This window comes from Myotis davidii, unplaced genomic scaffold, assembly GCF_000327345.1.
Source record: "Myotis davidii unplaced genomic scaffold, ASM32734v1 scaffold1832, whole genome shotgun sequence".
Classification (NCBI taxonomy): domain Eukaryota; kingdom Metazoa; phylum Chordata; class Mammalia; order Chiroptera; family Vespertilionidae; genus Myotis; species Myotis davidii.
The window spans coordinates 76572-94816 of NW_006283151.1; the positions used below are offsets into that span (position 1 = coordinate 76572).

The window sequence follows — 18245 nt, forward strand, 5'->3', positions numbered from 1 at the left end:
ACAACCAGACTGTAGACTCGTTGAGGACAAGACAGTGTCTTTTATTTCTTCTGAATTACCCCTCCTCTTGAAAGTCTCCTGTGCTCCATGACCCACATTTTACCTATTTTCGTTTTCACCATTTTTAGTGTCTACGTTCTTGTAATTTATCTCCAAATAAAAGAGCTGGGTAAAAGAGCATTGCTTCTGTATCTTTCATAATACCGATCACGGTGCCAGCTAAACACACCGTGGTTTGTGAGAACACACCCAATAAATACATGGGTTTGAAATATAGGAGGGCACGTGTGTATTCGTTTCAGACAACTCAGAAATATGTTCAGCTCCGTCAGGATCCGAGTTGAAAATGGAATCATTTCAGTCATTTTCCCCTCTGATTCAGCTGTGCTGTCTTCCCAGACCCTGATGACGACTTGATAAAACAAAACTAAAGAGAGTAAAGGCACAAACAACAAAAATCTCAATGGCTCTTCAGATGGACTAAAGCGGGGTAGTTGGTAGGCCATTTCTCGCTGAGGACACTTGTTCATGGACTATTCCACTAGACACCAACCTCCATTACCCAACACCAACACTGCAAAGAGTGGGGCAGGGGCAGGGGGTGGAGAAGGGTACGGGCCGGCAGAGATGGAGACAGACACAGAGGCAGGCAGTGAGATGAGAAAGAAATAATCCAAAACACAGTTTTTCTTAAGGAAAGAAAAAAGGCCTTCTCCAGGGTGAGGAACAGAATCCAAGGGTGAGGAACAGAATTGAACTCAGAATCCAAGGCTAACGTCTGATTCTGCAAGTTCTGGGTCTGCTTTCTCCATGCCTCAGCCACGGTGAAGGCAGATGGCGGAGAGGTTATTACAGCTTTGCTTTTGTGCAGCATTTCTTTTGCGACCTTCTTTCTTCTTGAAAGCTTCACTCACTTCGGTTTTATTATAGGGGCTGCCGACTTGATAATCTGCCAATGCCACACATCTGTCTTGGTGGGTAAATAAATCACAGGAAAGAACATTTCAGCTTAAAGAGTAGAAATTCAAGCCCCGCTTTGATTTCTGCAACCATCACCACATCACAGGAATCCACAATTGCTACCCCAGAATGGGCCGTGTGGGCTATATATGGAGATGGCCCCAGTGCCATGGTGGCCAGAGGAAGAGAGGGAGCGGGTGGCTTTCCACAGCCCCTCCTGTCTGCGAGGGCCAGGCTCTTCCTTCCGGAAGGAATGGAGGAACCGGTCCTCACCCCTTACCTCAGACTTGTGTCCCAGCAGGTGTGTGGGCCTGGCTGCTTGAGTGTTGTGGGGTCGACATAATATACGAGCCACTTTTAAGCACCATGTCTCAGGTTATTCTCTATGTCCATCTTATTTTACTTTTTTAAAAGTGTTTTTATTGATTTCAGAGAGGCAGAGAGAGATAGAAACATCAATGATGAGAGAGAATCATTGATTGGCTGCCCTGTGCACGCCCCCTCCTGGGGATTGTGCCCACTCCCTGGGCATGTGCCCTGACCAGGAATCCAACTGTGACCTCCTGGTTCATAGGCTGATGCTCAACCACTGAGCCATGCTGGCCGGGCTATGTTCATCTGCTTTTACTGTACACAGAGGATCTGCACAACCCAGATGGTCTCACTGGATAAGAAGGGGTTTAAAGCCACCCATGTGTCACACAAAAGACCTGAAAGATTCAGTGGTGCTGTCATCTGGTATCTTCTAAAATATATAAAGGACTCTCCCCCACAAAATCCATACCCCCGCCCAAAATAAAAATCAGGATTCTCAATCAGCATCATTTCTTTACAGAACTTCTTCTTAAACCTTTGTTTAAAAAGGAAAACCGGGGGTCACAACGGAGACCCAGGTGATGATTGAATTAGCGTGTATTAAGGAGTGAGCTGGCAGCCAAGCATCAGTCTTGACTTTGTTTCTGCCTTTAGGGAGTTTATTGAGTGTGCTTTTGTGATATAATTTATAAGGAAATTGGTTTTACTGAAAGGGACGTTTTTGCTTTATGTCTTGTAGCACCCTAGAGTGCTTAAAAAAAGGGAAAAGGTAATTCCATTAAGCTTTCAATTTTCGCCAGCCAAAGAAATGAAATGGATGTGATTGGAAAGATAAGGTGCTGGCCTTCACTTGAACTGACCTTGCTCAGGGGTTGGGGAATAAGAAGCATGGCCTTTGTTTCAGAGGTGGCATTTCATGTTTAATTACTGGGTGAGCATTCCTCCCTCCCTTCCCTCCTCCCCCCCTCCCGCTCTATTAACCCCAACTCCCTCTGCGGAGACAATGCTCATTAAGATCACAGTAGACACATTATCCCATCATCTGAACAGCTTTGGGAGTCCTGTGTTTATTGGGGTGATCCTTAGTGGATTCAAAATCACGGTGAAAGTTACAATCAAGATGAGACGTGGCCTTTTAGGATTTATAGGGTCTCTGCTCGCATAGAAGGCACTGGGCCGCCAGCCACACCATAAGACTCTGGCAACATCCCCCAATTTTCTTCTTGAATCTAATCTTCAGCTTCATCTTTGCGGGGAGGGTGGCAGGGGGGTAGAGCAGAGGAAGGAAAAAACTATCAAAATTAAAGAACTAGCCCTCACTGGTTTGGCTCAGTGGATAGGTCGTCGGCCTGAGGACTGAAGGGTCCTGGGTTTGACTCTGGTCAAGGGCACATGCCCGCGTTGTGGGCTCGAGCCTCAGTAGGTTGGCAGGATGCAGCCAATCAAGGATTCTCTCTCATCACTGATGTTTCTCTCTCTCTCTCCCTCTGTCTTCCTCTCTGAAATCAATAAAAAAATATTTTTTAAAAATTAAAGAAATAATTTGTACTGCTCAAAGTTAAGATGTTTTCACATTATCTCGGGCGGGTCTCTAACACAATCAAGTTCTGTGTGCTTTAACTTATCAGTTGTTATCAGTTGGTGCCTCCAAAGCAGAGGGTGGGTAGAGTGTACCTTTTCCTTTATCCCTTTTCTGGATACTCATTTAGCAATAGGTTTTTATTCTCCAAAACTGCAGTGTCTCATACGGTAGCCATTTATACGCATATAAATATTTATAAATTTTAATTAAAATGAAATCAAATGAGAGGTTCAGTTCCTCAGTCACCGTAGCTGCCTTTCAAGGGTTAAGAGGCACATGTGGCTAGTAGCTACCAGAATGGAGAGCGCAGATCTAAAACATTTCCACCGCTTTCCAGAGCAGAACTTCTACTGGACAGCACTGCTCTACATAACAGGTGCTGATAAAGTTTATTTCCCTATACTCTATGCCAGCGGTTCTCAACCGCTGTGGGTCGCGACCCCTTTGGCAGTCGAACGACCCTTTCACAGGAGTCACCTAAGACCATCCTGCATATCAGATATTCACATTACGATTCATAACAGTAGCAACATTGCAGTTATGAAGTAGCAACGAAAATAATTTTATGGTTGGGTCACAACATGAGGAACTGTATTTAAAGGGCCAGAAGGTTGAGAACCACTGCTCTATGCTCTCATAACATAGTATATATTCAGAGAATCCAAACATTGAAATAGCAATCAAAGATAAATTTACAACTGCTATTAGACCGTTAGCCTTATCAATTAGGTCTTGTGATCTAATGATCTTCAACAGTCTCTCTCAGAGACTCCATTTTCAAAAATAACTGGATTTCTGGAAAGCCAAGCTTGAGAATCTGCAGAAAGGGCTGGAGAAAGCCTCTAGCCATAGTGCCACAAGGACTCAGAATTTTACATCTCACTTGCGCACACACTTTGCTCTGTGAAGAAGTGTTAGTTGTTATTTTGTTGCCTCTCTTGCCTACAACAGCTATCTTGAGAGGGTTGGCATTAAGGCTAAAAGTGGTCTGACCCAATAATAATAATAGTACTGGATGACGGCTCAAAGATGAATGCCACTCGCTGCAGGTCCCTTCAACCTCGTTCCTAGGGATCTGGGTCGTTGCAGTACAATAAGAATTTGCATTCAGTGAAATCAAGGTGGTGCTTTTAAATGGAAAGAGCCATGTCAGACAGTTATTAATAGGAAACACAAGAGAAACGTTCATTTGTAAACCAGAGGGAGGGTATTTTACACTGTCACGCTTCACAATGGTTGGTTTTCACTCGAAGAGCTGTCCTGTCCCAGGTGACTGACTGCCAGGGACAAGCAAAGCCCCCATCCCCAGCACAGCCACTCCAGCCAGGAGCTCACAGGAGGGAGTGAGGGGTGAGGCCTTGCTAAGCCTGGACACTGGCTAATCTCTTCTGTAAATATCCTCTCAATTACTGTGGTAGGTTGGCAAATTCTTTTTCCTGGAAAGGAGTCATTTCAATAGGATGCTACCTTGGTAAGGACATCGTTTAACTGGTTGAAAACATATTTGTAAAAACTTACACGGATACACACAATGAGCTGTACAACTTGGTGTATTAAAAGCATGTTCTAAGCTTGAATTCTAATGATTAGAGTTCTGGATTGAAATAGTCACCTGAACTTACAGAGGCATGAAAAATGTCTCCTTATCATTATGAACAGAAAACGAAATGCATAGCAGCTGGAAACATCACCTTACTTTGTTTCTTCTAAATCCAGTTAGACCCAGTAAAGGCGTTATATGCATATACTCCAAGGGAGGGAGATGAAATATTTGAAACCAGAGATGAAAGTAAGGCCACATATTAAAATAGCACTTTTCAAAAACAGTGACATTGTCTCCTTTGCTCATCTTCACCCAGGGAGGTACAGAGCACCAACCGGAAGAAACTAAATAATAATTGACTTGTCCAAGCGGTTACAAAGGGAGATTTTTTGGCAAAGCTATGATACAACCTAGAATTCCTGATTTTTCATTCTGATAAGTAATTTGATAGAAACTAAAAGTTAAAAGAGGAAAATATATTCTAATGACATACATGGCCCTTCTAACCTTACGACTTGTTGGCATTTCATGAAAGATTAAAATCACATGTTATGTTCCCGGGCCTTGCTGAGGCCCACGGGTTACCACACAGTTGCTTGCAGGTCTGGCGCTCTTTCTATGGCTAAGACGAGGCTGCGAGTGGTCCAGGCTATGCAGTCACCGTAGCAAGGGGGAGGGAGCAGAAGGATTACACTTGGTGAAACTCCACAAGCTCTAAGAAGACTCTATACTTCTTGGCGGAACTAACCAAAGAACGTTTGTTAGTTGGAGAGGTAAAATGTAGTAAAACCACCAAAACGATTATTGTAGACATTTTCTGTTCGAGGTGCATGCAAAGAATTTTGCATGAAGTAGAAACTAAGTAAAATATGTCCCAGATAAAAAAAGAAAAAAGAAAAGAATTTTAAGGACTGACACAAGGGGCATGTAAAGGATGAACATCAAATTTTAATCTTGAACCTTTTCTCCAGTCTTCAAATTATTAACATGATAAATGGCAATTTAATCACCACCCTATCAACGTGTAACAAGCCCTTGTTACAAAATCTCCAGCTATTGTCTCCCCCCAAAACCAATAGAAAAACCCATACATTATATTATCTAAGTGATCTATTAACAGATGAAATTTTAACCAACTTCATACCAGGAAACTATTAACAGAGGTACTTCAATCACATAGCTTAAAATATGGAGAAAAGACAGGTAAAAAAATTATCTTAACCTGTAGTAGTCTTTTTACTTTTTAAAATTTTTATAAAATACACTAATTTCCCAAAATAAAGAATATTATGACACATTGGTGTCAACTTACACAGATGAAAGCTGATGACAGCTTTTTTTTTTCCTAACTAAAGTTCATCTCACCAAACCTTTATATATTACATGAATATCCAAGTAAAGTATTTTTTAAAAAATTCAACACACAGGAACATAATGTACAGTGTCTTATAAAAAAAAATGGTTAATTTAGGAATGATTTCATTTTAACCACATCGTATATCTTTTTAAGACCATGAAACCTCCTGCTGTTGCAAGAAGACTTTTCTGTTCGTGTTTCCATTTCCCAGTTGTAATTCTTAAAAGTGAGAAATAAAAAGGTTTTTGTGTTTGTTTGCTCATGAGGAAACTGTGGCAATGATTTCATTCACTCCCAGGCTGTCTTCCCTCCTTTTGTTTTGTTTTTTAGGACTACTCAGCCCCACGACTGCGTGGCGCGGGAATGAAATGGGTAGAAGAGGCCGATGACATGACATCAAAGGACGGATATAAAAAGACAGGCTCGGCTGGATCCCGCCACAATTGCAAGGTGTGGGCACCCTCCCTCGTGCCAAGCCTCCCAGGGCCGCGAGAGAACAGTGAGAGCAGCGGCCTCCTGGCTCACCCCTGACATCCCTCCGCAGCTGGGAGCACGGATAAAGGACCATTTCCACTAATCACTTGTGTCACGGCTGATGGATACCTTGGCCAGGGAGAGAGGGAGTGTACTCAGAGAAATTGGTCAGTAGTGGCTTTGGGGTAGAGAAAAGAGTACTGTTTATTTCCCAGCTCGGGCATCGGTCAATTCCGAGCACAAACTCACCTCGACGGGAAACTGCAATGAAATATACAGACCATGCACAGCAGACATGACTGTGGGAACCAACGCAGCCACATGCACACGTGGGAAAGGACTCATGATGGGTGTATGTAAACGTTTCACAGTGTTTCTCATAGCCACTGACTCCCGCACGAGTGCATCACGGACCACCACTATCTCACAAACGCTCACTGTGTCCTGGGCATGCAGACCACTTACGGTACAACGGGCACATGACATTTCACAGCCATTCGCAGACAGGAGTCCAACTTCAGATTTTCCAACTGCCAACCAATGAAATCGAGCTGCTTCTCTTATAAAACTAAATTGATTTCTGAATACATTTTTTTTGTTGTTGTTCAAGGGTTGTGCTTTTACTCTTCCTTATCGCTTCATCGCTTTCACGCTCGGAAAATTAAAAAAACCCACAAAATTAAATCGAGGACTAGGTCTTAAGGCGATTCCTGACCAAACCAGTAAGACAAGCAATCATTAACATCTCTTTTCACAAGTTTCTGTCTCCCAACCCCAGACCCTTATTGGTACTGACTCAGCTGCACGTTTTGGTTTCCCAAAGAGGAAAACCAAACCAGAGAACTGGCATTTCTGTCTTGAAAAAGCAAAAGCAAAAAAAAAAAAAAAAAGGCAAAAAAACACCGGTGTGGGGAAGGGGGAGTTCATTCTCTGTTAAAAAGAATCTCTTGCTCTCAACAGGAGAGAATCCAGCTTCTCCTTAGCTATCATTTCATAAATTAATAATTCCTTAAAATCATAACCCAAAGAATTGATCTATAACGAGAAAAATTCAAGTTTAAAACAGCAAATAAATTAGTTAAGCCTTGTAAACAATTGTCCATTTTAGCTATATATCTTTAAAAAAAAAAAAAAGGTTTCTCTGTAGAGTCAATCAGACAGTACAAGGCACACCTTCCGCATCCGCATCCAGAGTGACAAAACCCACAACCACGCTCTTGTCATGCCGCTGGCTGGTCCACATGTGTTGGGGTCCTGGGGTCACACGCCCGTCCTCCGCTCGTCTCCCGGCCACCGAGAAGTCCGCCGATGTGCTCTTCCCGTGACATCGCGCTGTGCTGTCGTGTGGAGTGACAGGATTTGAAGCCTTCCCAAGGTGAGTCTCCTCAGATGTTCTCCACAAAGCTTCCTGGGAAAAGGCCAGTTTTCCCGTTGCGCTGCAATGTGCCTTTGAACCAGCCGTCCTCTCGTTTTTTATGCACAAACACAATATCTCCCTCCTTCAGTTCAAGTTCGGCCTCACTCTGAGGAGGATAGGATACCACCACCCTGTGCCTGGGAAAGAGAGAGAGATTTCAGGGAAGGCCATGGCGAGCGGGGACAAGAATGGCGTGCACAAGCAGAAGGGGAAGCAGCATGGGTTTTGTGGATAATGTCTGTAAAACCACTCAACATACAACTGTGCGCCGGGAAGCAGAGACTCGGTGTGGACGGTCTGGATATGCTGAATGGATGACCCGGCCTGGTTTATAGGAATGCCCTTGACAGAGAGCCATCTTGTCCCCCTCAAACGTTTATAGCACAGAAGAAAAAGTGTCTTGTCCTGCTCTTTTCTCAAGAAGAAAGGAGTGGATTTGACTGGGGACACTGATGGCGCCAGCGCTCTCTGCTCTGCCTGCCTCAGGCCCAGGGGCTGTGCCTGGCCTCTCCCTCATGCTGTCAGCTCGAGTGGCCAGGCTCAGGCCTGCCTTCTGGACGTGGGTCTCCAAGGCGACCCCTCTGTGTCCCTGACATTAGGGCTTGACAGGGGCAAGGTGGCAAATCTAAGGAAGCTCACCTGCTTTACACACTCAAATTCTCCCTCGGGCAGGCTGTCCTAAGGGCTAGGCAGGGAGGGGAAGACTGTGGCCACAAGTTCAGTCCAACACAATCGGGAACAAGGCTGACATTCGGATCTCTAATAGTGCAGTAACTGTGTCTGCTCTCCACTGGCTCCCAACTCCCGTTAGCAGGAAAAGGAGTCATTATCACTTATAAACCCCAGAAGCCCTGTTGATTTAATGTTATCTACCCCATTTCCATGCTCCTTGGTCTACTTCTGCAAAATGATGGTTAGCAGCCACGGAAGCCAGAAAAGGGGGTGGTGGTGGGAAGAGTGGGGGGTTGTTTTATGCTCTATATCCTTTTCTTTAAAATCCTCAGCCGAGGGTTTTTTTTCCATTGATTTCTAGAGAGAGTGGTACATGACCTTGACCAGGAATCGAACCCATAACTCTTTGGTCCATGGGATGGCGCTTTAACCACTGCGCCATCCAACCAGGGCTATGCTCTATATCCTTTTATCCCTTTTTATTTTTCCAGCATTAATGCTCCCCTTCACACCTCTCCTGCTTCTCCCAACCAAAGGGGTAAATGGCGGTGCATGGTAGTCAGCCTCCAAGCTGGCCCCGGGGAGCCTTGCCCCCTGGTAGTCACATCTAATGTAGCCTCCTCCCACAATGATGGTGACACACGGTGTGAGCAATCATCCACTGTGAAAATGACCGTGTGCGGCTTTGGAGGCTAGGTCATAAAAGGCATGTGGCTTCTGTTTTACTCTCTCTTGGGTCACGTGCTCTGGGAAAAAGCAAGCGGCCATGTTGTGATAAAATCCATCATCCCTATGGAGAGGACCACATGGTCGGTACCTGCAGTGTCTTTCCAAAAACCAAAACTAGCTCACCAATAGTGATGTGAGTGGGCCACCGGGGAAGGCAGTCCCAGCCCAGTCAAGCCGTCAGATAGCTCAGGCTGACATGTGGGGTGTGATCTCAAGAAATATCCTAAGCCAGAGCCACCCAGATAAGCTGCTCCCAACTTCCCAACCCACAGAAACTGTGAGATAATAAATGTTTATTGCTTTCAGCCACTAAATTTTGGGGGTAACTTGTTACACGGCAGTAGATTATAGGACCCACTCTTGACTGTAAGTAAATAATGTTATGGCTTAAAACATGACCAGCAGAACAAATTCTATACACTGCCCCGAACTCATAAAACCCAGCGGAGCCTAGCCCTTTCAGAAGATGGCTAGTTTCACCAATTTCCTATCCATAAGAAACAGAATCTATTCGCATTAAGAAGGACCATAGGGAGAGTCCCAGGCTATTGCTCTATTAGAAAGGCATCTCTGCAAAGGTCCCAGTGATGGCGAACCTCTGACAAGCGTGTCAGAGGTGATACGCGAACTCATTTTTTTGGTTGACTTTTCTTTGTTAAATGGCATTTAAATATATAAAATAAATATCAAAAATATAAGTCTCTGTTTTACTGTGGTTGCAAATATCAAAAAATTTCTATATGTGACACGGCACCAGAGTTAAGTTAGGGTTTTTTCAAAATGCTGACATGCCGAGCTCAAAAGGTTCGCCATCACTGGTCTAGTGGCTGCCCAAACAATTCCAGAGCTACTTTGGGCAACAGAGCAAATTATCCTCCAAGATCTGAAGCAAACACACAGCAAGGGGGGTAGCTTATTGTTTCTAAAAAAAAGGTTCAGCCAATTCAAACATGAATATTTATAGACAACAAGGCTTAGGGTTCAACCAAACATGGGATGAGGGCGGAAGCATGGCATTGGGGAGATCCCTGGCCCGGGGTCTGACATAGCCGTGAAGGTCATTTGGAGCAGATTAACTTTGGGCCAATTATCTCAGATGTCTTGGTCTCAGTTTCCTTGTCTGTAGAGTAGGACTGTAGTGAGTTAAACAGGTGTTATCACGTAATGTCGTGAGATCAGAAGTGCGATGCTCAAATAGTTCACACCCCAGCATAATCATTCGGCCAAAGCAGGCAGGGGCCCGGTGCTCCAATGAGATGAAGAATGGGCCAGTCAGTAGCTGGCCACCTCTACCCAAGAAACAGACTCAGAACACTAAAGGAAAACTGTCTGATAACGAGACTTGACAAACTTTAGAATGGTGTAGTTTAAGGTTTTGGAATTCTTTCTAAACCTTTACATCTGTAAAAGCAAGACCAATACTTTCTTCTTGGACTTATCTAAAGGAAGGAATCCAAATGAGATTTCTCAAGTCTGTTGCCAACATGCTAAAATTCCATGTAAAAAGCAATGTAAATAGTTGCCATTTGGGGAAAGTTAAAATTTAAGCAAAGCTTTATAATTCTGGGGGGAAAAGTGCACAAGTGACTCAGATCCCATTCAGAGTAGATGTTTGATGAAATGTGTTCCCCACCAGTTCTCTGCGAGCTGCCTTCAAGGGAAAATGAAACAAAAATAGTTCTCAAGAAACTTGAAGTGAATTAGATGAACATTTGCATCTTACAAAATGCACTAAACCAATTTTGTCAACATTTTTTTGAACTAGAACTGCTGCCGGGCTAAGAACATAATCTTCCTGCTCCGTTCCCAGGGGAAGCACATTTTCGCTGCTAAGTTCTAAGTCTCTGGGGGGTGGAAGGAGACACCATGCGCATAATGGAAACTGTGACACAGCCTTGATTGCATGAAGACTCCCAGGTGCAGCAGGCACAGATTCTACTTAGAAATCGTCCAGTGATTCTGGCCTGGAGCCTTGTGAGGTAGTTTGCATACAGATTTCTAATACGAACTCTTAAAGCCAAATCCTGGGCACAACTGGCCAGCCATCTCAGGCACAGAGCGGGTTTGCCAAGCAGAAAGTTTACAGACCAACAAACAGATGTGAGGCGCAGCTGTGGCGGCCCTTCCCGTCTGCGGCTGCACCCTGCGCCTCACTCGGATCATGCTTGTCTTCAGTGGGATAGGGCTTTTGGGAAGGTCTGAACCTCCGGAGTCAAAGACTTCTCTCCCATGACCTCCATGGGACCTGCTGATCCACCCTCAAAATCTGCACCCCATCCATTCCTCGTTATGGTCACGGCCACCATCATTTGTGGACGAACTCATTACCTCCCACCTGGGCAAATAACCTACCTGTCTTCCCTGCCTCAGATCTCTTCCGGGCCCTACTCCATTCTACACTGAACACGTTCATTTCCTTAGCTGTCAACTCCATTGGCAGCTATCTGTCGCTCAAAAATTGTTCCCATCTTCTCAATGCCTGCAAGGTTAATCCTCAATGACCCGGTCTCCTCTTCATAGCTGTAGTTACTGTTATCTCCAAGAGCGGACCAAACACTTGTCTAAACCTGAACACGTCCCCCAAATATGACCTTTACCTCCCCGACTCCATACCTTGGCTCATGGATTGTAGTGAGTTAAAAAGGTGTTAACTCTCAGGGAACTCCTTTTGACGACCTCTCTGCCCATCCAGACCCAAACAGGCCCTCCAATTCTCCCCAGTGACTTTCTCAAGGCCCATGACTGGAAGTAATTTCATGCTTGACCAGATTCCAGAGGCCTCGTGTATGTTTTGTTTTTTTAAAAATGTATTTTATTGACTTTTTCTACAGAGAGGAAGGGAGAGCCAGAAACATCGACGAGAGAGAAACATCGATTAGCTGCCTCCTGCACACTCCCTACTGGGCATGTGCCCGCAACCAAGGCACATGCCCTTGGCCGGAATCGAACCTGGGACCCTTGAGTCTGCAGGCCGACGCTCTATCCACTGAGCCAAACCGGCCAGGGCTCGTGTATGTTTTTTATGGCACTTGGCCCAGTCTACACGGTATTATTGCCATCTTCATCCTTAGCACATTTATTCTACTAGACTGCAAGCTACTTGAGGGGTGAGATGATGATAATTCACTTGTATGTCTCATGCTAGTTAGCACAGCACATATGATAATTCTTAATAAGCACGCTGAATGACAAAAAGGAAAGGCCTCATTATACAGCAAAACTACTTTTTAAAATGCATAAAGCTCCTTAAAAAGGAATGAAATTCTGACACATAGTACACAACATGGATGAACCTTGAAATATTATACTAAGTGAAGTAAGCCACCCAGAAAAGGATAATATCACCCAGTTTCACACATCCACAGACTAGTAAAGCTCATAGCGACAGAAAGTAGATGGTGGTTGACGGGGGCTGGGAGAGGGGATGGGGTGTTAGTTGTTTAATGGGCGCAGAGTTTCAGTTTAAGATAAAACTGTTTAAGATGATGAAAGAGTTCTAGAAATGGATTGTGGTGATGGTTATACAACATCGTGGAAGTACTTAATGCCACTGAATTTGAAATGGGAAGAATGGCATATTTTATGTATATTTTCTTATCACAATGTTAAAAATAAATGAATGAATGAATGAATGAGTGAATAAAAATAATGGAAAGATTAGAGAAAAATGGTACTGTGGTTGTTGGAAAGTAACCCCTGCTCCCTTTGAACGGAGCCCCTGGGAGGCAGTGTGGCTCACAGACGGGGCTGTGGATGGGCCTCTGCCCCTTGTGGCTGGTGGACCCTGGCTCAGTTTCTGGCAACAGTTTCCATGTGGAATGGGAGGAATAGAAGTTTGCCATGTAAAGAAGTTCCACTGGCTTCCCAATGCCCATCTTCCTGGTTTGGGCTGTGGTGTTCTGGCTTCGATCTAAATGGGCACTTGCAATCTTTATTAGTATACATTTTCAATTTCCTTTATTTTTTCTGGCCTCTCTTGCATTCTCTGTCGTTGATACATTTTTGTTTCTAATCTCCCCTGGTATAGCCCAAATTGGGTCCCCGGTGGCTCTTGGAAGCATCTGCCCATCACCCTGGTCTGGGTGGGTAACCATTCACTGCTTTCTGTTAGTTGCTATAACAATCTAACAGCCAATTAAGTATTTTACTAGCAAAACCATACGAGCTCTCTCTTCAGTTTGCTTGCAGTCCAAGCAAATTATGTCCATTGCTTCACCCTGTGGGTTCATTGTCACCAACTCAAATTGATCGTGCTGGTTAAGCTGACTAGCTTTCTGTAAATCCAATCTATCCAATTTGTATGTTTTCAAGTATTTTCGTTTAATCCCTGATCAAAGATCACAGGTTCTTTTCTAATTTAGGAGATGGGCTTATAGGTATGTGGTTATCAATTTAATTCCTAAACTTACAAATATACATAGAGATGACTTGTTGTGTCTCCTTAAGCCCTTTATGTGTTTTTTAGAAGAAAAAAAAAGCTGTCATATATGCTTTCTTTTATTTGCCATCTCTTCTGAAATATTTTATTTCCACTTTCTGTTTGCAATTTCTGATTTTTTCCCCCCTCAATCCGTCCAAATACTTGCTCTATTATTTTTGCTGTCATCAATTATACATTTGCTGCCTCCGGGATAGAGCGTTATTTCTTGCTTGTTTTCTTCAGTCTCTCAGACATACACAAAAGAATCCTTTTGTTCCTCAGAGAATCCTCTCAGCTGACACCAGGACCTGTCAACACACCTCAAGGTCCCTCCTTCCTCACTGTGAGACTCTTTTAGTCTTCCTATCATGCGGAGGCTTCTTTCTCTGACAGCGCTGGCTGCCGTAGTCACAGTCTTTTCCTCTAGAGATCTATGGGATGGGGTTTGAGAAGAAATTGTATGCTTGTTCTCATTATAATCTGCAGCTGGATCCTATCTCGTACTGTGCCAATACTATCCATTGAAAAACAGTTCCCTGAAATTTTATCAGTAAAAATTCTACCAAGAGAACCACAGGTATTCTCTACTGTTAGGGCAGGAGTTGTGGGTAGTTAGATTGTGAATCAAGGAATCCAGGATCCTGAAACTCTTTCTGAATCATACTGATGGGAAAGTTCATTTTCCCTTCATTGTTAGCACTAAGCACTTTTGTGCTGAAAGTTTTGAAATATTAAAATGATACAGTTGGCAAAAAAAATTTCATCCTCGGTGAATAATAGGATGTTTTTCCTTACTACTTGTTTCCACACATTTTTCCCTTCGTTGTTAGAGCCAGGCAGACTGAGGACTCCAAGTAAAATAAATATTATCGCCATCATAGTAGGAAGGCGAAAGGGGCTGTGAAAAGCTGGTCAGGCTATTGCATTTAATATTCCACTGAACATGTGGGTTATACAAATATAAACTTGGGCAGAAATCTTCCCCAAAGGCCCCTTTCCTACTTGTAAAAAATGGAAATGGTCCTATAAAAAACAGTGCCAGGGAATTCCAGAGTGCCCGTGCCCATCTGTCCCATCATCAAAGTCTCCGCGTTCCCCTTCTGATGTGTGTCCCGCACTCCCTGAACCGCCGTCACCTGTCTGTTCCCCTTTTCAGCGCACTGAACAGCGGGAGCCTGCTGCAAGAAATGAGCTCCTCTCAGAGGAAGGGGCTGGAGTGCAGCAGCCACAGAGATGGAGGACATCTGGCGACTGAAAAGGAACACATAAAAGGGGGCGGGAGAGCGGTGCCCGGGCCAGTGCCAAGGGAGAGTCTGGGCAAAGTGAATGAGCACTCAGAACAGTCACACAAACACCCCAAATGACAGGAAAAAGAAGAGAGTGATTCAAGGCACGAAGGAAAAACTGCAGCTCAATGCCTGGGGGTGGGGAGAGGAGGAGCCTTTGTGGCCAAAAGAAAGTAAACACGTCGCTGGACTCCCTCCAGGGACAGAGGCTCCATCCCTGGAAAGCAGAGGGAGGCTGCAGGAAAAGAGGCTGCTGTCAGGATAAAGGAGGGCGTGCATTCAGGACAAAATCCCAAAGCGTCGCCAAGAGCACAGCAGACAGGGGAGGGGCCGAATGATTTCACCGATGGGCAAAGACTAGTTTTATAAGGATTACAATTACAGAAAATTACGTCGCCTCACTATAAAAACACACAATAAATTTTGTACTTTGTACTTAATGGACACAGGTTGTTTGAAGTTTATTCTTTTGCAGTTTATTTATGGGTAAAGAAAAAAATATGCCCAAAAATAGATGAATGAAGGCTTCAGATTTTGGTGGGTACAAATGTTCATCTGAAATACCGAGTTAGGAGCATTTAAGTCATTTTAAAGCGGAACACCTGGATAGTAAGATTTTGAATCTGCAATAGGAAATGCTATCGAAAAGGCACCATCTCCACAGATGAGAAATCTGCTTTGCTTATGAAATGCAGGGCCACGGGGCCTAAAGCTTATAGAAACAGTGAACCAGGTGATACTCTGAAAAAAAGTTTATATATTTATGCGTTATGTGAAAACAGTCCGCTATGTTTAGTGTATTTCACGATGTTTTCCTGTGGCACCAACAGTGCTTCATTTTCAGTTCACAGAATCCTAGCAGATATTTGTCTGACTAAGTACATTTTCTTTCCTAATGCACTCCTAGGCCCCCAGTGACTGTATCAAACAGGTCTGCTCACATCTGTATTTGTTATTCAAGGCCAGAATCCCTCAGACAGGGTTCATTGCTCGTAGTATAGCTGAGCCAAGTCCCTGGGTCCGGAGAGGTGGCAGGTCTCGAGAACAGAGCCACCCTCTTCTAGCTCAGGAAGAATAAAAAGAGAATCCTCTTAGTTGCCGGAATTCTCCGGTTGCTTTACAAGTAGCAGGTACTAGTGAAAAAAGGGAAAGGATGACACAAGGGAGCAATTGCTGGCGACAGAAGAGAAGCAAGAAGAAGGGATAGATATGAGCAAGTTTCCAGTGATTGATGAATTCCATCCAAGGTACCATTCTGGATTGGTTGTCTGGAGAAAATACATCAAAAGAAGGCGGGAGGCCTACACCCATGAAAGACACACAGGAGGGAAAGGCAGGGACTAGAGTATGTTCCAGCAAGTGGTAAAAGAAAGCCAACGCTTGGTTGTTATTACAACTTAGTTAAAAAAAAAAAAAAGAGGGGAGGATGTGGGAAAATATCATAAATGTCAGGATAAATATGCCAGCATAAAGCTTGCCATGCATTTCTCAGTTTTCTGCTGGAAAACACTGAACTCACCTTTCGCACACAACAGGCCTAGACTCATTCATGACGGAGCCCAGGGAGGAGCACGGCTGTCGTGGAGGTGGGGCGATGGGAACGGCAGAGTCCAGGGAGCTAGTCTTGCGATGAAGGACCTCCTGGGCCAGAGCTGCTCCCACAGCCACCGCCTGGGCGGGACCATCTCCATCCATGGGGCAGGAGCCCGCCCTGCCGTGGGCGCCCCCTAGCGGCAGCTCCGGACCCACTGCTCCCTGCAGAGGCAACTCCCCGCCACCTCCACCACCACCCAGCTCCACCTCCAGGGTGGGTGAGGCTGGAGGGGACACTCGGGGCTTCCGTTTGGTGGAGGCGCCAGAAAGCAACTTCAACAAACCCTTTCTTTCTTTCTAGAAAAAGAAAAAAAAAAAGTGCATTAGTTGAAAACTGACAGCACCATTGTGGTATAATCTATAGGGCACTACAGTTTCAACTTCTGGTTTGATCTTTTAAAATTATTCCTGTGGCTATTTGGTTATCCAAGATCTACCTGTCAATTCTGAGTGATATTAACCCGACCATTTATTCTCTTTCTTCTCCCTTTCGGCCTGCAAGTTTTTACTTGTTTGGGGTATTCCACTGTTCATCACTACCTTCTACTGAGGTAGGATAAGCAGATAAAAAAGATGTGAAACAAAAAAACTCACCGATTCACATCTCAGGTGTGGTGAAGGCAGAAGCAGTTATATTTAGAACAAAATGGAGATCTCCGATTATGGATTTAATTCCCTGAAATTTGGCCTATCCTGTCTCTAGTTCTTGCATGCTGAATTAAACACAAACCTAATCGCATTTTACTCTCTACCCGCAGACTTGACTTCTTATATTTATCATAGTGAGGTCTTGATCAGAGTTAAGGGCTAACCTACTTCTCACATGCCATCCTTATAAAATTTAACAAGCCCAAAACAACAGAAGTCAAACCATTGCCATTGTGCAAATATCTCCTTGTTTAGAAAGCCAAAAGCAATTCTACAAAGAGTTAAAGAAAGCTTTAGTACAATAAAAACCACCGTGTCTCTTTTTGCAAGTAAGTGTACAAAATAAGAATTTTCCCCAGCAATAGCACTCCACAGAAAGCTCTCTCTTGAATCTTTGTCTCTTTTGACATCTTTGCTCTTTGCTCCTCTCGGAAAACCAGATCTTGAGCCGAGAGCTCCCCTTCATTCCAAGCCTTAAATGCCAATGTTCTTCTTTTTTAAGAAAAATACTTTTTGATTGATTTTAGAGAGAGAGGAAAGGAGAGGAAGAGAGAGAGAGAAAAAAACATCAACTGGCTGCCTACTGGGGACTGAGCATTGTCGTGTGCCCTGACTAGGAATCAGACCATGACCTCTCAGTGCACAGGACAGAGCTCAACCAACTGAGCCACACCGGCCAAGGCTCAATGTTCTTTCTGATGACTAAACATAGGTAACAATCATCATTTTAAACTGCTTTACTAAGATGTCAACTACATTATAAAGTCCTCTGAATGGAAGCATGGCTTAAAAATAAAACATCTCGTATAGAAGCAATTCTTTAGAAAACTCTATAGACAAATGGGAATTATTATTAAGGTCCACTAATAGAAAAATAGAATTATGAGGGGCCCACAAGGAGATATAACAGTAAGAACTTTGTCTTGGGAATATGAGTCAGTTCATACCCAGTGGAAATCCATTGGGGAAGAATTTGACTCCATAATGACATAGTTCCATTCGACATCGAATGGCAGGAAAAAAGGAAGCGACAAATGTAATAATTTATCAGACAATGAAAGGCACTTGGGGAGACTGCGCCACAGGCCCGTTTACCATCCTAACATGGCTCACAGTGTGTGCTGACTCCTGGGTCAGAAACGGAGGAGGGGCAAGACATTTCTGTCCATGCCCAATGCGGGCTGCAGACGAGAAGAGCCAATCTATCGATGGCGGACCCCCTTCCTCCCCACCCCAGCCAGAGGAAGAC

The 18245-nt window shown here is 44.1% G+C and overlaps 1 protein-coding gene across 1 annotated transcript in view; it reads right to left on the bottom strand.

Annotated features, from left to right (window-relative positions):
• Positions 1–5328: 5328 nt before the first annotated feature.
• Positions 5329–18245, bottom strand: part of SH3RF1 (SH3 domain containing ring finger 1) — a 165027-nt gene continuing 152110 nt past the window's right edge. Inside the window, 2 exon segments of the mRNA XM_006753484.2 lie at positions 5329–7785; positions 16275–16645. Of these exon segments, the coding sequence (XP_006753547.1) occupies positions 7617–7785; positions 16275–16645 (540 nt within the window). The 3' untranslated portion in view covers positions 5329–7616.